The 26,566-nt window shown below is 38.8% G+C and overlaps 1 protein-coding gene across 1 annotated transcript in view; it reads left to right on the top strand.

Moving 5' to 3' along the window:
• The window catches only part of FANCC (FA complementation group C), a 297,238-nt gene that overhangs the window by 105,735 nt on the left and 164,937 nt on the right, over positions 1-26,566 (top strand). Inside the window, 2 exon segments of the mRNA XM_047700445.1 lie at positions 1,155-1,239; positions 6,080-6,174. Of these exon segments, the coding sequence (XP_047556401.1) occupies positions 1,155-1,239; positions 6,080-6,174 (180 nt within the window).

Below are 26,566 nucleotides of genomic sequence, written 5' to 3'. Positions count from 1 at the left end.
TCTTTTGAATATTTCAAGTGGTCTTTTCTGGTGAATATTAAGATTTTGCGTGTCTTCACTGCTGTTTTATAATGTGTTCAAATTTGATTTTTTTTTGTTTTGACATTTCTCATTTTTACTACAATGGATATTTTTATGAGTTAACATGCTTTTATATTATGAAAATATTATTGGTTTTATAGTTTCTAAATTCAAAATGAAAAGTGAAATTTTCATTTAACATAGATATTCTTTTGTTATAAAAAATAGAACAAAGGAAAACTTCCCTTAAAAAAGCAAGTCAGAAATTTGAAGAATTATTCATGTTGACCATATGAGTTCATGTGTTTTTAGCAACTAGAAGGAAAGATAGGATCTGTATGAGCAACTGACACTACCTTTTAAAATTGTTTTTCTGTAATTGGATTTCTGCAGCTTGGCTTTAAATTGGTCCCAGAAAGTCTAGGATTGGCCTTGATGCTAAGACAAATGTGAAGAATTTATTGGTGCAGCAGCTTACATTTCAGCTTATATACATGTTACCTCATTTAGGTCTTATTTTTGAACTTTTTTGGAAGGTAAAGAAGTGGGAAGAGGGCCAGTTGTACATGCTACAATAGCATGTAGATTGTTTAATCTTAAGCTGTTTTCTATTTGGTTGATCTGGTCTCAGATTGTTGTAGAGTAAGTATGATGTCATTTCGCATTTAGTAACCAAAACAGTCATAAACAGAGATGTATATCTTTATGCTTTAGCTGCTTTTGTTTCTTTTTACAAGTTCTAGAGTTCTTGTTCTCCCAAGCCTTCTTTGAAATAGCCTTACTAAAGTTGAGTTAGGAACCTTTCTTATGGTGGAGTAAAAAAAAACCCACAATATTTTGTTCACTGCTATACATTCTTTGATATTTTTAAACAAATTGGCCTTTCCTAAGTATAAATAAAATAAAGGTAGTTTTATAACAAGCTTGATTTTATGTAAATGTGCTGTACATCTTCAAGTTTTGGTGGTATGGTTTAAGGATGAAGTAAGGTGGTTACTTGTTAAATTTTATTTGAAATTCCCACTTTTCTGAAATATACTAAATATTCAGACTCCTTCAACCTATAGTATCAGTTTAACTCTCTAAGTTGTGTGGTGTCCTTTTATTGACCAAATCATATTTTTCTTTTATAGGATTCAAATACGATCATTGAAAGGTTCCCCACAATTGGTCAACTCTTGGCAAAAACTTGCTGGAATCCTTTTATCTTAGCATTTGGTAAGACTCCAAAGCCTGTCTTCTCAAAGTACAAACTTCTAATAATAATTTTAATCATGCATTTAATCTATGCAAAATACAGAGCTTCAAATGATAAATTTTGTCCCATTGTTTACAAAATAGCTATTAAGATTTATTCATTGTTCCATTAGAAAGATGGCATCCTGGTCGCCTGGATGACTCAGTCAATTAAGCATCTGCTTTTGGCTCAGGTCATTATCTCAGGGTCCTGGGATGGGGTTCCACATTGGGCTCTCTGCTCAGCGGCAAGTCTGAGAGTCTGCTTCTCCCTCTCCCTCTCCCTTTGTGCTCTCTTGCTTTCACTATCTCTCAAATAAATAAATGAAATCTTTAAAAAAAAAAAAAAGATGACATTCTTTTCTTGTCCATATATGTTCACATAGATTATCTCACACACATGTACATTACTATATACACACACCTATACACATGCATATCAGTAAGAAAATAGAACTTGTGTTATAGAGTAGACTCTTCCAGATGATTATCAAACCTCACTTTTAATTCATTGTGAAATGGTTATAATAATGAAATAATTTCTTGTTTCACAATTTCATGTTAACTCACATTCTACCTTTTTCCATGCATAAAATCATTCTTCAGTGTCCTAATCCTCCCATGGCCCTGATGTTCTTTATGGATGACACTGTAGTTTTACCCAAGGTGAAGAGGAATTTGGGGACACTTTGGGGTAGATGTTCCTTTCTTGACCTCCTACATACCTGTCTAGTCTCATTTCCTGTGTAATCCTCCACAACCACACCACACACATGGTAGTCAGGTTGAGTTGAGTTACTAACAGTGACTTGAAGGCACGTGATGTTAGGGCTTGTGACATGTGACTCCTTTGCCTGGAGCTCTGTTTTCATCTCCTGTCCTTTTAAACTTTCTTTGAAATAGTTTTGCTGGAGCTGAGTTAGGAACTTCTCTTAGTGTCCCCATAGCTGATCACATCTCCCTGAATTCTAACACTTACTGCACCGTTTTGTAATTATCGGTTTGCCTGTCTGATGTCCTGGAGGACTGAATACTTCTTGAGAGCAGGGACTGTGGTTTTACTTGTTTTTGTCATTCCAGGGCCTAGCATAGGGGAGAGCAGGCACATCTGAAGGTGTACAGTCGAGGTTTTTGCCTTGACTTGACCGTATTTTTAGCTAGTATAATATTTGCTTGACGGTAGTTTTGCAGGATAGGTAATTATGGATTAGAGCAAAGAAATCACTTTCCCCATAATGTAAAACTAATAAAAGCTAGGATCCCACCCCTCTAAAGCCTGCATTGTTATAATAACTTGTTCTGAGGATCACACTGTTGTGGTTGAAGTGGCCCAGTTCTTGCTTTAACACCAACCAGCCTCACATGAATATATATATTCACTGGACAGATACTTACTAAGCTTTTTTTTTTTTTTTAAATATGCGAAGCCTAGGAAAACATGACTATGATTTCTCTCACTGGAAGCATCCAGTCACAGAGAAAAAAGAGACCCCAGCAGATCAGCCTGACTCAGAAATGGTTTGTGTTTATGGAGCTCTGAACAGGGAGCTGAGAGTTAAAGGAGAGTTTTTCATGGGAGGTCAAACTGGGGCTGACTCTTAGGGAACAGTAGATGAGATGGGACTTTCTGAGACAAGCCACCAGACTCGCTAGGTTTCAGATTCCTTATTTGTAAAAGCAGGAGACTGGACTGATTTCTCCCTATAGCCTTAAACTTGTATCTGTCTGTGATCTTTCCTTAGCACCTGTCCCCATTACATTGGCCCCCTCTGACAGCCAGAAACAAATCCTTCATCTCTTTTTGTTTCAGTGCCTCTGTTATGTTTTGAATTGCCTGTTAAATTTCAGCTTCCTGTTTGGTGTGCCTTGGGTTCTGAGCTTAGTGAAGACTGACAGGCAACAGAACTCCGGGATGAATTAAGAATCTTGCCTGTGTTACTACTGTTGTTTTGCTAGTTGGGTACTTTTGGCCAGGAAAGGGTCTTTTCTTATGGTTTTATAATATCAAAGTAACCTTAAATACAAGAAAGGTGACAGCTTCCATCAAAGAAAGAAGTTAAGTCTCTGATAATGCTAGGTGAGAATTGGATCAGAAATAAGGATAATAAAGAAGGAGGAAAGATTTGGAAATGAAAAGACACCATGAAGAGGAGGAAAAAAAACAGATAATGGAAAGGGAGGGACTACCTTTTATTCGGGGGTGTTCTCTACATAAGCTTACTGCTTTCACCTTGGAATTATGGCTGCCCTCAGGATTAAGCATAACAGCTATAACCTCACTATTTGGTATTTATTGCTATATAAAAATTTGCCCCTAAACTTGGCAGCTTAAAATAACAAATATTTATTGTCTTAAAAAAGTGCTACCTTCATACTTTTAAATTGTAGATTAAAGAATTTTAAAAGAATTTTGAAGAATTAATTTAGTTTTCATTTGGAATACTAGCTCAGGATACAAAAAAAAATACTAGGTGTCAAATATATGCTGGCATATTTTTTCTCCTTCCACTCATTTTTAGAATCCAAATTTTCTTGAAGACCTGGTGGCAGTGACTCTTTGCATGATGAATCCCAGGTGTTTTCCCATCTCACTCAACTGGCCTGCAGGATGTCCACTCTGAATCTAGGAGCCTCAGAGAGGAACCTGACAGATGCCTTCTCCCCTGCAGTGAGTGTTGGTGGCACTCATGAATAACAAGTGATGGCTTGGGGCGCCTGGGTGGCTCAATGGGTTAAGCCGCTGCCTTCGGCTCAGGTCACGATCTCAGGATCTCAGGGTCCTGGGATCGAGTCCCACATCAGGCTCTCTGCTCGGCAGGGAGCCTGCTTCCCTCTCTCTCTCTGCCTGCCTCTCTGTCTACTTGTGATCTCTGTCTGTCAAATAAATAAATAAAATCTTTATTAAAAAAAAAAAAAAAACAACAAGTGATGGCTTGCGGCTATAAATCCCTAAAACAAAATAAGCCCATTAGCAGTACATTTCAGTGCATTTCAGTGCATTTCAGTCCATTGACCCTGGGCAAGGGAAGGCACCTCCTAAAGACTGGGAGAGCATTTCTCTGGTTGCGCTTTGTTTTTGTTTTTGTTTTGTTTTGAGGACAATTTTGAAAAATTATATACTTGTTGAACTAAATGTGCAGATTCACTCAACACCTGGGGAAAATTTCCATCTTTTAGATAACTTAAGTTCCATAAAATACTATTTTCTTTCTTTTTCTCCTCCTCCCCTCCTCCTCCTGTCCCATCGGGTTGCTTTTTTTTCCTAACAGGGGAAGCCACTTGTGTAGTAAGCATATCATTGGATGTGTCTGACACTCTGTGACATGAAGATAGACTTTCTTCTAATATTTAAAGCGCAAGAAGTGCAGTGGTCAAATTTCAAATCAGTGGCATTGGTTGAGCCTGAAGAATTCTAGGATCTTCAGAGGTTAAATGACGTGATTCATGAAATAAACCTGTAATAGGCAAGCCGGTGAGACATTTGAGCTCATTAAAAACTAGGAAAAAAATGGGGCGCCTGGGTGGCTCAGTGGGTTAAGCCTCTGCTTTCGGCTCAGGTCATGATCCCAGGGTCCTGGGATCGAGTCCCGCATCAGCCTCTCTGCTCACAGGGAGCCTGCTTCCCCCTTCTTTCTCTGCCTGCCTCTCTGTCTACTTGTGATCTCTGTCTGTCAAATAAATAAATAAAATCTTTAAAAAAAAAAAAAAACTAGGAAAAAAATGAATGTCCCTCAAAATAATCCCTGATAAAGTTTGCCCAGAGATGTTATTAGGGGAGCAGAAACTTACGACATTTATTGGGGAGAAAAGTAGGCTTAATAAACATTTACTATTAGTGTTCTTTAGTGTATGGTTGAAAATGCAGGGGTAGCGTTTATATTTTATAAAAGGTTGTATTTTCCTTATTTCTTGTTGATATTTTCCTTATTTCTTGTCCCCATAGTTCTTAGAAATGCTGTGTTTCTTAGACCATAGAAGATGAGAGGGTAAGGGGTATCAGGTGATTCTGCAGATAATTGGTTCCTGGTGCTGGCCTTCCTCAGCTGCTACTCCATGGCCTTTAGATGAAGGCCATGGTTGGTTGGCTCTCCTGTAGGTACTGATGTCTTCAGTTTTATGCATCATTCTTGCTTCTCAGTTGTGTTGTAAAATCTCCAACTGGAATGGACTCTGTTACCAAACGAGGAAAAAGAAAATGGCTCACTGAGTAGATATTCTTGCCAAGTATAAGATTTCAAAGTTCAGCATTTTCATCACATATTTAGTAAAGTTTTAAATTTTAAAGAATGAGGAACATGTAAGAGGCTTCTATTTTGTCCAAACCATTTAGAAAAACAGAATATGTTTTAAAACGATCCTTTTGTTAAATTTGTTTTTAACAAGTGAGGGTGTTTTGGGAAACTAGAAGATTAAAAGATTAAGACAGAAATCCTTACTACTGCCTATAACAGTTATATTGCCTTTAAAAGGTTGAAATTACTATCAGTCTGAAATATGCTTTAAGAGAACTGATCTTGGGAAAAGTGCAGTCCTTTTAATTGTTTCTTTCATTCTCTTTTGGCTTTAAAAACTATTGCTGTATGAGAAGGGAATTGACCACACAAGGGCTAAGCATAAGTGATCCCCAAACCACAAGAATAAAAAACCCCATGAAGTTTCGCAGATGGTCCTAGATGTTTGTTCCGTGAATTTAGTAGTTTGAGATTTTCCTAAAATATAATACATATATTTCCTTTAAATACAGTGTTTAAAGAATTTTTATACTGATTATCTTTTCTTCCTATTTGATAAAACCTACTTATTTTAGTTTTCCTTTTTGCAGATGAAAGCCAGAAAATTCTAATATGGTGCTTATGTTGTCTAATTAATAAAGAACCACAGAATTCTGAAGAATCGAAACTTAACTCCTGGACACGGGTAAGAGTAAATCTTGCCCTGTACTGCTTTGCATTGAATTGATTAAAAAGGTGCTTCTTTGACAGTCCAGTTCTGTGATGTTTTAGAACTTTCTCAAATACAGTCTTCGCTGTTCCATTATCTTGCTGGGTGTAGTTATTCAAGAGATTTCATTTTTGCTTGATTGTGAGTTCCAGAAGATAGCAGTCTTTAGGGTGAACTTTTTCATACCTGGAAGACCTAATATTGTGTGATTTTGAAAAGTTGCTTTCAGGTAATGTAAAGAATGTTCACTCTTTCCTTCTAGCATTTGCTATCCTTCAAAAAAATTGCTCCTCCTTATCAACCTAGTTTAAATACTTTCGTAATTTCTGTCTAAGTATTTCTCTCTCTCTCAGGATCTAATCTGTAGTAAAATGAAAATTCAGAAGTGCCCTGGGAGCTGCCGTCTTTATTTTATACCTGAAGTTGGTATCCAGGCCAGGGTGTTCAGACTAGCACCACAGAATAAATCATTGGCGGCCGCTGCTCACAACGTCACATCCCTTCCTTGGCTGTGCTGGACCGCATAGCTGACAGCGTCCTGCATTCCCCCTGTCTCTTTCTGCTTTCTCTTGAAGGGCAGGCACAAGTTGGCGAATTCTGTAAGGCTGGGCTGTGGCTGCCCTCACCACCAGCATCTCGCCTGTTCTTTTCTCATACCCCCCACTGTCCTGCTGTAATAACCCCACGGACTAGCTGATGCCTGTCAGACTCCACTTAGTATGCATATGGTTCAGATTAGCTGCTTAGTATTATGAAATCACCCACCCAGATTAATGCATACAGTTTTGTCTATCCGTCTGACTGGTGATATCATTCCATTCACTGCTTTTTAACCGTTCCTTTGTTTTATACAAAATTGCTGACAGAGCTGACAAAGACAATGTTTATATTTTTCTGTTAGATTTAAAAGCAGAATTGAAGGGACGGTAGAAGTGAAAAAGGGTTGGGTTGGGGAAGGAAAGATGCAAACTTTAACTGGAAGGTAAATTACACTAAAGAGCTGAAGAAAGGAACTGGTAAGTAGAATTAGCGAAGAAAATGTCTGAAAAACAAAGCTATAGAAATAGAATAACATATATAGTCTTTAGTTTTTTTAATTGTTACTTTTGATGTTTTAATGATTACTTTGGATATATTTTTGTATTGGCTAGTTCATTAAGTCCTGAAATAGGCCACCCAATAAAGTGTTTTTAGGGTCATTGGGTCAACTTTCTTCATTTAAACGCATGACTTTATTGGCCTATTTTAAAATTTCTAGCCTTGCATTTTATTCTGTGGATTTCTCTTATTTAATACTGCATCCATTTATCAATAGGTACGTATAAAATATAGCACAGGAAAGTTAACTTAAAATCTTAACTCGTGCCATCAGGGAATTTATAGACTGGTGACCAGAGCTATGTACAGGTGTGATAGAAATACAGAGAACACTTGCTCAGACTTGGGGCTCTATAGATGTGTCCTACAGTAGGTGATATCACCAGCTGAGTTTGGAAGGGTGACTAGGAGGGCAGGGATAGAGCTTTAGGAAGGATATTCCTGTCAGCAGAAAGAGCACACCTAAAGATGGTGTTAAGAAAGCCACTGCCTTTGCCTGGGTGGCTCAGTGGGTTAAGCCTCTGCCTTCGGTTCAGGTGATCTCAGGGTCCTGGGATCGAGTCCCGTGGGCTCTGTGCTCGGCGGGGAGCCTGCTTTCTCCTCTCCCTCTGCCTGCCTCTCTGCCTACTTGTGATCTCTCTCTCTGTGTCAAATAAATATCTTAAAAAAAAAAAAAAAAGCCAATACCCCTTTCAAGGAATGCAGGTACTCAGATAATGGCTGAGCTTGGGGTTTTGTAGGGCTGGTGATGAAGCATGAAGCCTAATGTATGATTATAAGAAGTTTTTGGGACGACTGGGTGACAGATTAAATATCTGCGGTCAGCTCAGCTCATGATCCCAGGGTGCTGGGATCGAGTCCGGCACTGGGATCCTTGCTCAGCGGGGAGCCTACTTCTGCCTCTGCCTGCTGCTCTCCCTGCTTGTGTTCTTTCTCTCTTTGACAAATAAATAAATAAAATCTTAAAAGAAACAGTTTTTACTTTATTTTGAAAACAGTATTTTAATTTTTTTTTTTTAAGATTTTATTTATTTATTTGTCAGAGAGAGCGGGAGAGAGAGCAAGCACAGGCAGACAGAATGGCAGGCAGAGGCAGAGGGAGAAGCAGGCTCCCTGATGAGCAAGGAGCCTGATGTGGGACTCGATCCCAGTACGCTGGGATCATGACCTGAGCCGAAGGCAGCTGCTTAACCAACTGAGCCACCCAGGCGTCCCGAAAACAGTATTTTATTATTTATTTATTTTTTTTTTTAAAGATTTTATTTATTTACTTGACAGAGAGAGATCACAAGCAGGCAGAGAGGCAGGCAGAGAGAGAGAGAGAGAGAGAGGGAAGCAGGCTCCCCGCCAAGCAGAGAGCCCGATGCGGGACTCGATCCCAGGACCCTGAGATCATGACCTGAGCCGAAGGCAGCGGCCTAACCCACTGAGCCACCCAGGCGCCCCCGAAAACAGTATTTTAAACAGAGAAATTGTTTGGCCTGGACTGAATTTAGAAACTTAACAGCAAAAGGTAATTGATTTGGAAGGGAGTGGGATAGCACTTTGGAAGCTACTATAGTGATGAAGGTGAGAAATCATGCAGCCCTGAGTGAAATGGAGAAGAGGAGCCAGATTTATGATATGAATAAGGTAAATATTCAAAAGATGTAATGGCAGGTTAAGTGCAGATGTACTTAAGTGTAGGTGGAGTTGAATGTACTGTTCTTGGAAGAGTGAGCTGATTTACACATAAGAGGGCTGACAGTCCTCAGGGCTTGGGAACACTGGAGCCTTGGGTGAGGATCAGATTGCCCAGGGAGGGCATGAGGATGGGAAAGAGCCTCGGGGCAACCTTGGGAGACACTGGCATTTAGGGAGTGAGTGCAGGAATAAGCTACCCTGCGGGTCAGAAACAGAGTCAGAGGTGTAGAAGGAGAAAACCAGCAGCATTTCAAAAAGGAATGAGTGGCCGTTCATATCTAATGCTCTAGTGCAGGACTGTCCAACACAAAATACATACTACATAGATAATTTGAATTTTCTAGTAGCTGCTTTAAGAGACAAAAAGAAATAAGTGAAATAAATTTTAATAATATTTTATGAAACCCAGTATATCAAAAATACTATCATTTAAACATATAATCAATAAAAAAGTTATTGAGATTAATTTATGCTCTCTTTTCATACTAAATCATTGAAATCCGTTGTGTGTGTCACATTTAAACTTTGTATCTACATGTTACGTCTTAGTGTAAGAGAAATTTCCCCCACTTCAAGGTCATGAAAACCTTCCATATTAGCTTCTAAAAGAATACTGATTTGCTTTTTCCATTTAGGTCGGTGTGACTGTTTTTTGTGTGGTCTAAGTAGGCATCCACTTTCACTTCACTTCTGCATGGATACCCATTGTCCCAACACCATTACTGAAAAGTTCTTTGCTCACTCATGTTTGGTGCTATCTTCGTCGTAAGTCAAGTGTCTCTATATAGATGTGCAGATATAATCCTAAATCTCTGTGTTGGTTTCATCTATCTCTCATGGTTAATTTTGTGTCAACTGGACTGGACTATGTGGTGCCCAGATATTTGGTCATACATTAGTCTCAGTTTCTGCGAGGTAATTTTGAATGTGATCAACTTTTAAACAGATTGGATAGAGTAGATCATCCCCTTTAATGTGTGGGTATTTCATTCAATTAGCCAAAAAGGCTGAACCCTTCCACGAGAGTTTTCTCTGTACTGAAATCTCATAAACAGTGGGTTTTGAGTGAACCCCAAGTTGTATGTTTTATTATTTTTGGTGTAATACATCATTGTCAAGGTATTCAACAGGGAGTGTCCTGAATTTTTAGGAAACCAGTGGTTTCAGAAATGATGGTATTATGTATACCAACTCGTGAGGCAAGGGAGTCAGAAGAGACAGTAGGTTTGGTGCTTGAACAACTGCACTAAAGACTGGTCAGCCAGGGACAGACACTGATGCTTTGGAAACAGGATTATTCTACACTGTTGGTAGTTTCCATTTTTACTTGTTTTTGGGTTGTTTAGGATTTGAAAATACTAGCCTGGCTCAGCTCAGATGTTGAAACGTAGGGGAAGAATTATTGTCCAAGTTTGAATGGTAATTTAAAAGGGAAAATAGCATATTTCTTAAGGGCAATTAGTGAAACACAGCAGAGGCAAGGTGAAATTCAGGACAAGGCCGGGGATGCAGGAGATTTCTCTTTCACAGCTCTACCCTGACAAAACATTGGCAGTCCTGTATGATTGTTTCGATTTTACTTTTGAAATAACAAACACAATACTAGTTTCTTTTCCTACCTGTATTCTATTTGCTTGACTTTCTAAAACCTGCAGTTTCTTTGTTTCTTTGAATTTTTATATTTACACGTTTGGCAGATGGTTATTAATTGCTTTCCCAGTATCCATCTCCCTCCTTTCCTACCTTCTTACAGTAGCATGCATTTCTCAGCTGTGCATTGTGCATCTTGGGTGAGACTTACCACACCACGGTCCTGGGGTTAGTCCTGCTTGGCTTAACCAGGATCACCTCTCCCTGTCCCTGGCCACAGAGATTGGCCAAGATGGACATATAGCCCACACTGGAAATTCAGTCCTACAACTTTTGTGTGACTGATTGGGGAGATGGGTTTTATCTTTCCTGCTGAACATGAATTAGGTAGCACATAGTCCCTGAAGTTGCTGTTAGTCACTGTGGGTCTGGCAGGACAGCCTGCCTGGGAGTGAAGTTAGTCTTGAGGAAACAGAGCTGAGAGAAAGAGAAAGAGGGTCACATTCAGGTTGTTTTGTTTGGGCCCTAGACCAAGCCTCTTCTGGACTTCAGTGCTCTAGTACTTCCTTTTCCTGTTTAAGCCAGTTTGGTTTAGAGTAGTTTTTACTAGCAGCCAACAGCATCCTACTTGAGAAAACAGACTTATTTGGGGGCTTAAATATTTTTTGAAGGGTTTCAAAACTCAGGTGTACACATATGCAATTGCAAAAGAAAAAAAATCTTATTTACTCAAAGGATAGTATGAATCAACAGTGAATTTGGCAAAATAATTACAGTTACTTAAAAGTTGCATAGTTGATTCAGAGTTGTTTTTCCACCACCACTTATGATGAAGATGTGTATTAAAGAAGGCCTCCGTGGAGAGGGACAGCAGCAGCGTGGTGGCATGATATTCTTGTTTTTGTCCCTGCTAAACATTTAAAACTTAACATTCATCCACAAAGAGAAATGCCTATGTGGGAGCTGTGGGATCCAGCAGCATACACCGAGGGACCCGGGAGGCATCTTGCCCACCTTTGCAACAGGTAATAGAGCAGGTAGACCCCAGTTCAGGCTGTCGAACTGGCTGGAGCCTGTGAACTGGCTCCAGCCTCTCAGCAGAGGTTCTGGGAAGCGCTGACTTGGGCAGATACCCACAGATGCCCGAGCCTTGTACAAGTCCAGGTTTCTAGAGGAGACATTCCAGCACACTGTTGGAATAGTAATACAACTGGGACACTTTGAAATGGGCCCTGTTTCCTTTCTTGGCTCATGTGAGAAAGAACAAGGTGAGAATGGAGCTCCAAACACATGCCGCAGCCCAGCCACCCCGGCGGACTCATTTCACATTGCTGTGGATTATGATTTCATACGCCGGACACTTGGAGTAACAGAAGGTGTGTCACACGCAGTAGAGTCAGGGCCTGCAGAGCTTATAGGAGGAGAATTGGACAAAAATGTTAAAGCATAGGGCGCCTGGGTGGCTCAGTGGGTTAAGCCGCTGCCTTCGGCTCAGGTCATGATCCCAGGTCCTGGGTTCGAGCCCCGCATCGGGCTCTCTGCTCAGCAGGGAGCCTGCTTCCTCCTCTCTCTCTCTGCCTGCCTCTCTGCCTGCTTGTGATTTCTCTCTGTCAAATAAATAAATAAAATCTTTAAAAAAAAAAAAAGAAAGAAAAATGTTAAAGCATATATAGGTCACATAGTTCTCCTAGAATATAAATTATATTATTTTTCTTATAAAAGTTAGGAAACTTCTAGCATTCACATTTATGGATAAGTTGAAATATACTTTCTTTGTATTCTGTCGCCAAGCATACATAATGTTTGGAGACCTGAGAGAGAATGATACCAAATCCCACCTAATTTGCCTCCCTGTTACTGAAAGCCAAGTTCGTCTGCCCGTTGCTGTAAAGGCCAATACTCAAGAGATGAATGTTTATGGTAAAGGAATATGAGCTTTATTCAGCAGGCTGGCCACGTGGGGAGAAGGTGGGCTCTTGTCCAAAGGCCAACTCCAGGCTTTCTGCTTGGCCAAGAGATTTTTAAAGGGAGTGCAGTGGTCTGTGACATTTCTTGATTACATGTAGACTCAGTAATGCCAGCTACAGAGTTATCTTGGTGCTTGGAGGTTGTGCAAGAAATTCTAGTTCCATAGTGCCCAGAGGGGGTTGTGTGGGAACATCTGAGTCCTTGGTATCCAGGCGTTGTGTGAGAGTGCTCTGTTCTTTCTGCAAAGGAGGGCGAGGTCTACAGATGTGTAGAGGGAGGTCAGTGAAGTCATTTGTATAACCTTAAAAATGAAAAACATTTTGCTGAAAGATTGCTGGGCTAATCAGAAAGCTAAGGTAGCTTCAAACAGACTTGTTGGCCACTGTGGCCTAGGCATGTTCTGGTCCTTTATTCCCTGAGGCCAGTGGTCTGCAAATTTCAGAGTAAATTAATTCTGTTAACAGATCAAGGACTTTAAGTCAGCATGTGAGGATTGTGGGAACTTGAAGCAAGTTAACCCTTAAGACCTGCAGGAATGCTGTGACATCCCCCTCCATCTCATTAGCTTCACTGAAGTTATTTATTTGAGCCTTACTTCACCAGAAATGGAGATTTTAACAATTCCTACTTAATTTTTTTTTTGAAGATTAAAGGAGATAATCCATTTCATTCAATGGATTAAATTAAACGAATACATTAAAATATATTAAAAATGAATGAAATAAAGAAGGAGTCCTTCATAGCCTCAAGTCTGTTTTACCTTTTTGCACAATCCTGCGGTAAATTCCCAATATGCTGGTCACCTCACACTCATTTCCATGGTTGCACACTAATAGCATAAGCCCAGTAGTTGAGCACCACCACGGGATCTTAGCAAAAGAGACTGGTCTGCAAGTAACGCCTTTTTTTGGTATTAAAGCTTACCAAATAACAAAGGACTGGTCATATACACATCTTTTAAAAAATATCTGTTTCTTTGATTTTCATCCCCATGAAAATTCTCCTTTAAATGCATTTGAACTGTCTACTTCTTTATTCTGCACATTTGAAACTTTCAAATATAGCGTGACTTTCCTGGACCCAGCAACCTCCTCCCTAGAGTGTATGCAACTATTTCTACAGTTCTTCCTCAGAGAGCCACATGGCTCCTTCTAGAATCTCTCTCAGGCCACTGCTTATCTGAGAGGCCTTCCTCATCATCCTATCTCAGGCACTCAACTCTCCTTATTTTGACTGATTTTTCTTAGTGCTGATCACTCCCCGACATACTGACCCCCTGCCCCACCGTCTGCTTGTTCCCTCCCATCTAGGCTACAAGTTCCATGAGAGTAGAGACTTTGTTCTAAAAGTACAGAATGGTATCTGTCACATAGTAAGAATGCAGTGATTATTTGCTGAATGAGTAAATAAAGGAGTATGATTTTAGATGGTAAACCCTGGTGTGTGTGTTGCTGGGGGCAGGGTGGATTCCACTTGGAAAGAAGATAGTGAACAGACAGAAGGTTGGGTATAGACAAGAAAAAATGATTTTCCATTTAGGTTGGAGAGTAAGGTACTTATCGAGAAAAGTAGAAATTAAGATTAGAAAAAAACAGTTTGGGAAAAATTTTGGAGGGCCATGGATACCAGTTTGTGAGTTCATAAATTAGTAGCATAGGACAAAGGAAGGAGCTACTGAAAGTTTTAACTGTGGCATTGGGAGAAGGGCATTGGTCGTGATTGCCTTGCTCTCCTCTAGTCTTTCTCAGTCCTTTATTCATCTATTCCGTAAATACATCCTGAGTACTTACCATGTACAAGCAGATATTGGGGGATATGAAGATCTTGCCTTGCAGGATCAAGTGGTTTCATTGCAAAGTAAGATGTGAAGGAGTAGAAGGACAGCATATTGAAGGTACTGTGGTAGCCCAGTGAAAAGGGGGGAAAAAGCTTCATTGGGAGTTGGGGAGGTTTGCAGGGCTGGTCAGGAAGGCTTTCAGAAAATGACAGTGGAGCTTGCATCATGATATAGGCATTCCCTGGGAGGCAAAGGCTACGGATGTTCATGGAACTGGAAGAACTGAAAGGGATTTGAGGTGCATATAGGACAGTAGGCAGAGAAAAAGGTAGAAAAGTTTTCCTGGTAATGATAATAAGAATGGGCTATCCCATCTATTATATACTGGCTATGCATGAGAGGCAGACAGGGCTGGATCCTGAGGGTTCAAATGGCCCCTAGTAAAGAGTGTCCTTAACCTAGAAAGCAAGGATTTTAATTAGAGGGGTTTAAATAGGAGAGCGGGGGGCACTTATATTATATAAATATGAATTAGTGGCTTCAGTGCTGAAAATACATTTGAAAGTACAGGAGAGCAGGACTTGGTATGGATGAGTAGTTTGGTGGGAAAGGATAGGGGAGCAGTTTAGGATAGTGTTGAAAGATTTTAGGGAACTAATAAATAACACCTCTGTCTTCTGAGTTAGGAACTATTGAGATGTATCAGTTAGGTAGATGGATGTCGAACATCTGTCCCTTAACTCTTAAAACAGATTTAACATTGTAGCCTCTGTCTGTCAATGGTTCACTTGGGCCCATCTGCCTGTGGTAGACAAGTGAGCCAGTCCCAGCTTAGCAGGACTACAGTAGGCCTACCCGGCAGGGAATGAGCCTGCCCGACTAAGCATGGTGCAGTGGTAAATTAGAATACATCCTTTCTGCAGATGAAGCAAGTCAGAAAGACAGAGTTGGGAGAGGAATTTTTTTTCAGTTTCTTCTACCAAACTGACCAATTAGCTCAGTTCTTCCAGGGGAAAAGAGAGTGACAGGACTGACAGATGATGTCATAGGTTGGGCTTTCTAGAAATCTGGCCTTGAGATAGAGATAATGTGCAGGGAGTGACAGCTGCCGCGGGGGAAGGAAGGACACAGGGTCGTGCAGAGGAAAAAGCTCAGCTACAGTGCAGTCTCAATGGAAACTTCTGCTGTGCCTACAGGGACAGAGATGGGAGACCCTTCAGAGCTTTCCTGCTTTGGGACAGGAGGGCTGGGCCTTTATGCCTGTGCCTCTGTTAGACATTGGAATGTGGCCACTCAGGGAAGGAGGTCTGATCTTGGGCAAGGCAGAGATGGCTAATGAGACAAATGTGCCATCACAACCTCCTTCACAGATGCCAAAGCTGTTCCTTTTCTGCTTTTCCCTCCTGGGAGTGGGGTGGACATTCCGTCTTCTCTGGAAACATGAGGACAGGCAATTTGCTTTCCTCTAATCTAAGAGAGAACTCCTAGGTTTTTGACTTGAGCATCATGGTGGATAGTAAAAGTACAAGAGGAAGGAGGAGGACATCAGGTCAGCCCAGCAGCTGTCCAATATTTGTCTTCTGTGCCATCTTCCAGAACAGTGGAATGCAGAGCCCTGTTTTCTCACTGCCTTTTGGTTTTCCTTTTGGGCCCATAAAGCAGAGACTATAATACAAGTTGAGTCTTCTCCTTTTCTTGTCTGTTATTGAATAGAACTGGCTGGAAAAAAGGAAAGCATAGAAAATTTCTTTATAGTTTTGTAAATGTGTTTTCCCCATGGCTTTGGAAACCACCAAAGCTGTCTGCCGTACTGTTTTAGGGCAGTAGTGTCTAGTAGTAGGCTACCCAGATCAGCACACTTCGGTAACTCCATGGAATAGCATCTGCCTAACTAAATATCATGCTCTTATTTAGCCTGATAAAGTGTCCTCAGCATTTCATAGTTTTGCAGTATAAATATGGTAGTTAGTATTTGCAGGGTTCTAGAAAATGTGCAAACACTGCTCTTCTCATTCCCGAGTATTTTACAGCCATTCAGTGTAATCAGCATTCATTCTACACATGAAGTTGAATTGTGAATGTTTATGTCTCTTTCTGTGCATATTTTGGGGATTGGTAACTCCTGAGTCATTAATGTGAAGACACTGAACTTATTATTGAACTTCCTAGAATAAACATTTGTTTCCTCTTGAGAGGGCAAAATGGGATACCATTTGTGTTCTTGAATGGGTTTTCTAGGTGGATTTCTGCTTATTTTAATTCTAAATTGTGTCAGATTATTTTTTAGTAAGTTGCCACTGCTCAAATGGGCCAGATTTAGGCATTTACTGCCAATTAGGAGCAGGATGTTTGAGATGTTTGGTGATGTTCTCCGGATGACCTGTTTTATGTTTTCTGTTTATTTTGTTTTATTTTTGTTTTATGATCATGTTGGCTTTTCCATTAAGCCATAACTTTAATTGACCTGGCTTCGTTAATAGAACATTGACCAGATCCCCTTCTATAACTCCCAGCCTTCTCCTTATTACAACTCCTTCACCCAGTTCTCCTGTTGTGCCCCAACCTCATCCTGGGGTAAAAAGGGAATTTTTAGGTGTATGTGTTACAGGTGTAATATATGTTTCTAAGACATAGGCTCACTGTATTTCAATCTAAATTGCCTGGGCAGCACTCCTTGGGCTATTTTGGGAAAAATTCCTGTGAAAAGTAAATTTAAACAGTAATGTCTGTTGTGGAGGTCTTTCATAGTGAATAGCCACCATTGAGGGCCATGTGGATGTCTGCACTACATGTGGTGACATGATCTCTACATCTGTTTTGAAGTTCAGTTGTTTCCCAGACCACATGTGCATTTCTTTAGGGAGCTGACATTCATCCCTCCCAGGATTCAGGCATTATAAGCTGGTAACTATAACTGGCTTACTCTCTTTGACCTAGACATTGTTACACTTTATCTTAGTTTGACTATTCCTATCAGATCTGGTTCTATTTAATATTGACAACATTGGAGTTTCTATAAATTAGCAGCTTGGCAAAAGAACCAGACATATTTAAATCCATAAATCTTGATTTCCAGGTCTTTTAAAGGCTTTTTGGTTTAAATAGTCCTTTACTACATAGTAGACACAAGCAGTACTTATAAAAATGCTAGCTATCAGGCAGCTTTTATAGCTCAACTGAAACTAAAAAACAAAAACAAAAAACCCTCAGCTGGGTCCCTCTTTTAAGAATCAGAAAGTTAAGATTTCTTCTGGCTCTGCTACTGAGATATTATAGAAGTTACATATTTCATTCCCCATCTTAAGAAAGGGAGAATACTGTATGACTCTACTTACATGTGACATCTAAAGTAGTCAAATTTATAGAAACAGAGAGTAGAACAGGGGCTAGAGGAGAAGGGCAAAGGGATTTGTTTAATAGAGTTCAGTTTTGCAAGAAGAAATAAATGTTCTAGAGATCTGTTGCACAATTATGTGAATATTCTTAACACTACTGAACTGTGTATTTAAAAATGATTAAGATGGTAAATTTCATGTTATATGTTTTTAATCACAATTTTAAAAAATTTAAAGAAATTTTGATGGATACTGTTACTGTTAATTGGATGTTTAGTATGTGTTTTAGATGAATTATCTTATTAAGTATTCATGACTCCATGAAGGCAGATCTCATTACCCTGTGTCATAGATAAGAGAATTTAGACTTGGAGAAGTAATTTACTAGCTAGAAGTGGCAGACCATTTTGGACCTAGGTGTGACTTTAAAGCCATTCAAAAAATACATTGCTGCCAGCTAAACTTAAGCCCGTCTATCTCTACTGCTTTGGAGTCTGTGCTTCTAAGATTCTGAGATATCCTAGGGACCCTGCAGAGATCTGGAGTCTGTGGTTCTAGGATTCCGAAATGTCCTAGGGACCCTGCAGAGATCCTTCAAGTGAGTAAAAAGAAAGTTCAAATGTTCAGGTGTTCAGAGATCACCCCACTATCATTTATACTGAACTAAAATTGCATGCTAGATTTAGTCTGTGATACATCAGGAACAGCAAATGCCTTTATGGGAGGCCAAGATGTCAATTCAAATGTTAGAATAGTTAAGGGGTTAATCGCTATAATGTCTGTGGAAAGTAGAGACTGAGAAGGGCCCTTACTATTTCTTTCATATTTTTTTTTCCTGCTTTTTGAGTTTTTAATAACAAGTATAACTTCTGTTTTGGGTTGAATTGTGTTCTCCCTAAATTCATACGTTCAAGTCCTAAATCTCAGAACCTTAAAATGTGATCTTATTTGTAAATAGGATCTTTGCATGTGAATTGATTAGTTAAGATGATGAAGTCAGCTGAAGTAGGGGGACCCCCTAATCCAGTGTGACTGGTTTCCTTATAATAAGGGAAAATTTGGACACAGACATGCACAAAGGCAGAATGCCATGTGAATATGAAAGCCGAGATTGGGGTGCCAGCCAAAGAATGCCAAAAATTGTTGGGAAACTACCAATCCTGATGACGACCCCTTGATCTCAGAACTCTAGCATCCAGAACCCCTAGACAATAAATTTCTGTGGTTTAAGCCACTCGGTTTGTGGTACTTTGTTAATAGCAGCCCTAGCCAACTAATACATAATTTCTTAAAAAAAAAAAAAAAAAAAGCCGTGATTCCTGGGAGTTTATCCCAAATAGTATTCAAATTAAAAGAGGATCTTTATATATGATGTTCATTACAGTAATTTTTATGATAGGAAAAAATGAGAAGCAATGCAAATGTCTGAAGATTAGTGGTTAACTAAATTACAGCATATCTACTTTTTTATAGCAAATCTATTTGAAGAAATATAATGCCATTTTGCATAGCTTGTGAAATGTGAAAAATGTATATAACATAAATATAAAGTTGGATGTAAAGTTATTTATACAAAACAATAGCAGCTGTGCAAAATATATATCCTCTGACTAAGATTATAAGCAGAAATGGAAAAACTTTTTTAGGATAGTGGGGTCTGGGTGGATTGTTCCTTTTAATATTTCTTTTAATTTGCATGCTTTTGTTTCATTGAATTACGATAATGTATTGTGGCTGTAACACTATCTTTTTTAAAAAATCAACTTTATTGAGGCAAATTTTACATAAAATAAAATGTATCCTTTTAAAGTGTGTAGTTTGATAGTTTTGACAAATGTATACATCCTTCTGACCACCACCACAATCAAGAAATAAAACATTTCTGTTGTCACAGAAGGTTCTGTATTGCCCTTTTACAGTCACTCTTTCAACTCTGGCCTTAGTCAACTACTGATCTGTTTTCTGTCACCACAGATTTGCTTTTCTCTTTTCTATTATTTCATATAAACAGAATGATATAGTATTGATTCTTCTGTCTGGTTTCTTTCATCCAGAATAGTGTTTTTGAGATTTTTCCATGTTGTAGCTTATCTGAGTACTTGGTTCCTTTTTAGTATTGAATATTCTTTGTATCAACACTCATTTTGTTTATCCATTTATGTGTTGATAGCAATTTAGATTATTTCTGATTTTTGGCTATTACGAATAAGTTGCTGTGAACATACTTGTATAAGAGTTACATAATCATGTTTTAATTTCTCATGGGTAGATACTTAGGATTGGAATTGCTGGATTGTGTAATACATTTATACGTAACATAAATGGTTCACATTCTTACCAGCAATGCATGAGAGTTCGAGTAGCTCCACATAGTCACCAACACTTAGTATACTCAGTTTGTTTCGGTTTTAGTCATTCTTGTGGTTGTATAGCAGTCTTCTTTTGTGGGTTTTTTGTTTGTTTGTTTGTTTGTTTATTTATTTGACAGAGAGAGATCACAAGTAGACGGAGAGGCAGGCAGAGAGAGAGAGGGAAGCAGGCTTCTTGCTGAGCAGAGAGCCCAATGTGGGACTCGATCCCAGGACCCTGAGATCATGACCTGAGCCGAAGGCAGCGGCTTAACCCACTGAGCCACCCAGGTGCCCCTTCTTTTGTGGTTTTAATACGAATTTCCCTCATCACTTGATGTTAAGGCATCTTTTCATGTGCTTATTGTTTCTTTTGTGATGTGTCTATTCAGATATTTTGCTTATTTAAAAATTGCTTCCTAAAAATATTGCCATCTCTCCCATCCAAGTACTAACCAGGCCCGACCCTGCTTAGCTTCCGAGATCAGACGAGATCGGGCGCGTTCAGGGTGGTATGACCGTAGACTGCCATCTCATTAAATGTAAGAGTGCTTTTTAAAAAAAAAAATTTTTTTTTCTGATGATTCATAGACCTGTGCCCCTGGGGCAAATAATACATTATATGTTCATAAAAATATTTTAGCTACTGTTTCTTTGCCAGATATATATATTTTACATACATTTTATACACACACACACACACATATGTTTTATATATAATATATGTGTATCTGGGGGGGCATTCACTCCATCTGTAGCTTGCCTTTTCCTTTTCTTAATAATATACAAGTGCCTAAGTTTTAAATTTTGGTGAAATCTTTATTTGTCCATTTTTTTCGTTCTGATTCAAACTTTTTGTGTCCTCAGAAATTTTTGGCTATACCAAGTTTATAAAGATTTTCTCTGTGTTTTCTTCCAAAAATTTTATAGTGTTAGCTTCTATTTACATTTAGATATGTGATCCGCTTTGAGTTAACTTTTTTATGTGTATTTGAGGCAAGGGTAGAGGTTTGTTTTTTTCTAAATTGATATCTAGTTATTCCAGATATATTTATTATCAGTTTTTTTCAAAAATGTTTGAGGAGATTCTGATTGGAATCTATAGATCAATTTGAGGAGAATTGACATCTTAACAAATATTAAGTGTTTCAACTCAGGAGCATAGTATAGCCGTCCATTTGTTTTTTTTTTTTAATTTTTATTTTAAAAAGATTTTTATTTGTTTTTTTGAGAGAGAATAGAGAAAGCGAAAGAGAGAAAGAGAGCACAGGTAGGAGTGAGAGACAGAGGGAGAGGGACAAGCAGACTCCCCACTGAGCAGGAAGCCTAATGGGGGGCTTGATCCCAGAACCCTGGGATTATGACCTGAGCTGAAGGCAGACACTTAATCAGCTGAGCCACTCACGCTCCCCTAGCTGTGCATTTATTTGTATTTATTTAACTTCTCTCACCAGTCTTTTATAGTTTATAGTATACATTTCTTTTTTTTAATTCTTAAAATTTTAAAAATATATATTATTTTTATTTTAATTATTAATACAGTGTTACATTAGTTTCAAATGTATAATATAGTGATTCAACAATTCTATACATTACTCAGTGCTCATCATGATAAGTATATTCTTAATCCCCTTTACCTGTTTCATGCATCCTCCAACCCACTTCCCCTCTGGTAACCATTCATTTGTTCTCTGTAGTTAAGAGTCTGTTTTCTTGGGTTGTCTCTTTTTTTACTTTGGTCATTTATTTTGCTTCTTAAATTCTACGAGTGAAATCATACAGTATTTGTCTTTCTCTGATTTATTTCACTTAACACTGTTAACTCTTAACCCTCCAAATCTATTCATGTCATTGCAAATGGCAAGATTTTATTCTTCTTTATGGCTAAGTAATATTCCATTGTACCTATGTACAATTTCTTCCTTGCGCATTCATCTACTGGTGTTCACAGTTTGCTTCCATAATTTAGCTATTGTAAATAATGTTGCAGTAAACATAGGAGTACATATATCTTTTTGAATTGTTTTCTCATATTTGGGAGGTAAATACCAGTATTGGAATGACTGGATCATATAGTAGTTCTGTTTTTAATTTTTTGAGAAAGATGCCTACAGTTTTCCATAGTGGCTATACCAGTTTGCATTCCCACCAACAGTACAGAAGGCTTCCCTTTACATTCTAGCCAATAATTGTTTTTCTTATGTTGTTTTTTTTTTTTATTTTATTTTTTATAAACATATATTTTTATCCTCAGGGGTACAGGTCTGCGAATCGCCAGGTTTACATACTTCACAGCACTCACCATAGCACATACCCTCCCCAATATCCATAACCCCACCCCCCCATCCCAGCCCCCCTCCCCCCATCAACCCTCAGTTTGTTTTGTGAGATTAAGAGTCACTTATGGTTTTTCTCCCTCCCAATCCCATCTTGTTTCATTTATTCTTCTCCTACCCCCTCAACCCCCCATGTTGCATCTCCTCTCCCTCATATCAGGGAGATCATATGATAGTTGTCTTTCTCCGATTGACTTATTTCGCTAAGCATGATACCCTCTAGTTCCATCCACGTCGTCGCAAATGGCAAGATTTCATTTCTTTTGATGGCTGCATAGGATTCCATTGTGTATATATACCACATCTTCTTTATCCATTCGTCTGTTGATGGACATCTAGGTTCTTTCCATAGTTTGCTATTGTAGACATTGCTGCTATAAACATTCGGGTGCACGTGCCCCTTCGGATCACTACGTTTGTATCTTTAGGGTAAATACCCAGCAGTGCAATTGCAGGGTCATAGGGTAGTTCTATTTTCAACATTTTGAGGAACCTCCATGCTGTTTTCCAGAGTGGTTGCACCAGCTTGCATTCCCACCAACAGTGTAGGAGGGTTCCCCTTTCTCCGCATCCTCGCCAGCATCTGTCATTTCCTGACTTGTTAATTTTAGCCATTCTGACTGGTGTGAGGTGATATCTCATGGTGGTTTTGATTTGTATTTCCCTGATGCCGAGTGATATGGAGCACTTTTTCATGTGTCTGTTGGCCATCTGGATGTCTTCTTTGCAGAAATGTCTGTTCATGTCCTCTGCCCATTTCTTGTTTGGGTTATTTGTTCTTTGGGTGTTGAGTTTGCTAAGTTCTTTATAGATTTTGGACACTAGCCCTTTATCTGATATGTCATTTGCAAATATCTTCTCCCATTCTGTCAGTTGTCTTTTGGTTTTGTTCACTGTTTCCTTTGCTGTGCAAAAGCTTTTGATCTTGATAAAATCCCAATATTTCATTTTTGCCCTTGCTTCCCTTGCCTTTGGTGATGTTCCTAGGAAGATGTTGCTGCAGCTGAGGTCGAAGAGGTTGCTGCCTGTGTTCTCCTCGAGGATTTTGATGGATTCCTTTCTCACATTGAGGTCCTTCATCCATTTTGAGTCTATTTTCGTGTGTGGTGTAAGGAAATGATCCAATTTCATTTTTCTGCATGTGGCTGTCCAATTTTCCCAACACCATTTATTGAAGAGGCTGTCTTTTTTCCTTTGGACATTCTTTCCTGCTTTGTCGAAGATGAGTTGACCATAGAGTTGAGGGTCCATTTCTGAGCTCTCTATTCTATTCCATTGATCTATGTGTCTGTTTTTGTGCCAGTACCATGCTGCCTTGATGATGACAGCTTTGTAATAGAGCTTGAAGTCCGGAATTGTGATGCCACCAACTTTGGCTTTCTTTTTCAATATTCCTCTGGCTATTCGAGGTCTTTTCTGGTTCCATATAAACTTTAGGATGATTTGTTCCATTTCTTTGAAGAAAATGGATGGTACTTTGATAGGAATTGCATTAAATGTGTAGATTGCTTTAGGTAGTATAGACATTTTCACAATATTAGTTCTTCCAATCCAGGAGCATGGAACATTTTTCCATTTCTTTGTGTCTTCCTCAATTTCTTTCATGAGTACTTTATAGTTTTCTGAGTATAGATTCTTAGTCTCTTTGGTTAGGTTTATTCCTAGGTATCTTATAGTTTTGGGTGCAATTGTAAATGGGATGGACTCCTTAATTTCTCTTTCTTCTGTCTTGTTGTTGGTGTAGAGAAATGCAACTGATTTCTGTGCATTGATTTTATATCCTGACACTTTACTGAATTCCTGTACAAGTTCTAGCAGTTTTGGAGTGGAGTCTTTTGGGTTTTCCACATAGAGTATCATATCATCTGCGAAGAGTGATAGTTTGACTTCTTCTTTGCCGATTTGGATGCCTTTAATTTCCTTTTGTTGTCTGATTGCTGAGGCTAGGACTTCTAGTACTATGTTGAATAGCAGTGGTGATAACGGAATTAATTCCCTGCCGTGTTCCTAACCTTAGCGGAAAAGCTTTCAGTTTTTCTCCATTGAGAATGATATTTGCGGTGGGTTTTTCATAGATGGCTTTGATAATATTGAGGTATGTGCCGTCTATCCCTACACTTTGAAGAGTTTTGATCAGGAAGGGATGCTGTACTTTGTCAAATGCTTTTTCAGCATCTATGGAGAGTATCATATGGTTCTTGTTCTTTCTTTTATTAATGTGTTGTATCACATTGATTGATTTGCGGATGTTGAACCAACCTTGCAGCCCTGTAATAAATCCCACTTGGTCGTGGTGAATAATCCTTTTAATGTACTGTTGAATCCTATTGGCTAGTATTTTGGCGAGAATTTTTGCATCTGTGTTCATCAAGGATATTGGTCTGTAATTCTCTTTTTTGATGGGATCCTTGTCTGGTTTTGGGATCAAGGTGATGCTGGCCTCATAAAATGAGTTTGGAAGTTTTCCTTCTATTGCTATTTTTTGGAACAGTTTCAGGAGAATAGGAATTAGTTCTTCTTTAAATGTTTGGTAGAATTCCCCGGGGAAGCCGTCTGGCCCTGGGCTTTTGTTTGTTTGGAGATTTTTGATGACTGTTTCAATCTCCTTACTGGTTATGGGTCTGTTCAGGTTTTGGATTTCTTCCTGGTTTAGTTGTGGTAGTTTATATGTCTCTAGGAATGCATCCATTTCTTCCAGATTGTCAAATTTGTTGGCGTAGAGTTGCTCATAGTATGTTCTTATAATTGTCTGTATTTCTTTGGTGTTCGTTGTGATCTCTCCTCTTTCATTCATGATTTTATTTATTTGGGTCCTTTCTCTTTTCTTTTTGATCAGTCTGGCCAGGGGTTTATCAATCTTATTAATTCTTTCAAAGAACCAGCTCCTAGTTTCGTTGATTTGTTCTATTGTTTTTTTGGTTTCTATTTCATTGATTTCTGCTCTAATCTTTATGATTTCTCTTCTCCTGCTGGGTTTAGGGTTTTTTTCTTGTTGTTTCTCCAGCTCCTTTAGGTGTAGGGTTAGGTTGTGTACCTGAGCCCTTTCTTGTTTCTTGAGAAAGGCTTGTACCGCTATATATTTTCCTCTCAGGACTGCTTTGTTGTGTCCCACAGATTCTGAACCGTTGGTTTTTCATTATCATTTGTTTCCATAAATTTTTTCAATTCTTCTTTAATTTCCTGGTTGACCCATTCATTCTTTAGAAGGATGCTGTTTAGTCTCCATGTATTTGGGTTCTTTCCAAATTTCCTCTTGTGATTGAGTTCTAGCTTTAGAGCATTGTGGTCTGAAAATATGCAGGGAATGATCCCAATCTTTTGATACTGGTTGAGACTTGATTTAGGACCAAGAATGTGATCTATTCTGGAGAATGTTCCGTGTGCACTAGAGAAGAATGTGTATTCTGTTGCTTTGGGATGAAATGTTCTGTATATATCTGTGATGTCCATCTGGTCCAGTGTGTCATTTAAGCCCTTGATTTCCTTGTTGATCTTTTGCTTGGATGATCTGTCCATTTCAGTGAGGGGAGTGTTAAAATCCCCTACTATTATTGTATTCTTGTCGATGTGTTTCTTTGATTTTGTTATTAATTGGTTTATATAGTTGGCTGCTCCCACGTTAGGGGCATAGATATTTAAAATTGTTAGATCTTCTTGTTGGATAGTTCCTTTGAGAATGATATAGTGTCCTTCCTCATCTCTTATTATAGTCTTTGGCTTAAAATCTAATTGATCTGACATAAGGATTGCCACTCCTGCTTTCTTCTGATGTCCATTAGCATGGTAAATTCTTTTCCACCCCCTCACTTTAAACCTGGAGGTGTCTTTGGGTTTAAGATGAGTTTCTTGTAGACAACATATAGATGGGTTTTGTTTTTTTATCCATTCTGATACCCTGTGTCTTTTGATTGGGGCATTTAGCCCATTAACATTCAGGGTAAGTATTGAGAGATATGAATTTAGTGCCATTGTATTGCCTGTAAGGTGACTGTTATTGTATATTGTCTCTGTTTCTTTCTGATCTACTACTTTTAGGGTCTCTCTTTGCTTAGAGGACCCCTTTCAATATTTCCTGTAGAGCTGGTTTGGTATTTGCAAATTCTTTCAGTTTTTGTTTGTCCTGGAAGCTTTTAATCTCTCCTTCTATTTTCAATGATAGCCTAGCTGGATATAATATTCTTGGCTGCATGTTTTTCTCATTTAGTACTCTGAATATATCATGCCAGCTCTTTC

This window comes from Lutra lutra, chromosome 13 (assembly GCF_902655055.1).
Source record: "Lutra lutra chromosome 13, mLutLut1.2, whole genome shotgun sequence".
In the NCBI taxonomy this organism is placed as follows: domain Eukaryota; kingdom Metazoa; phylum Chordata; class Mammalia; order Carnivora; family Mustelidae; genus Lutra; species Lutra lutra.
This window is presented reverse-complemented; position numbering and strand designations above follow the sequence as displayed.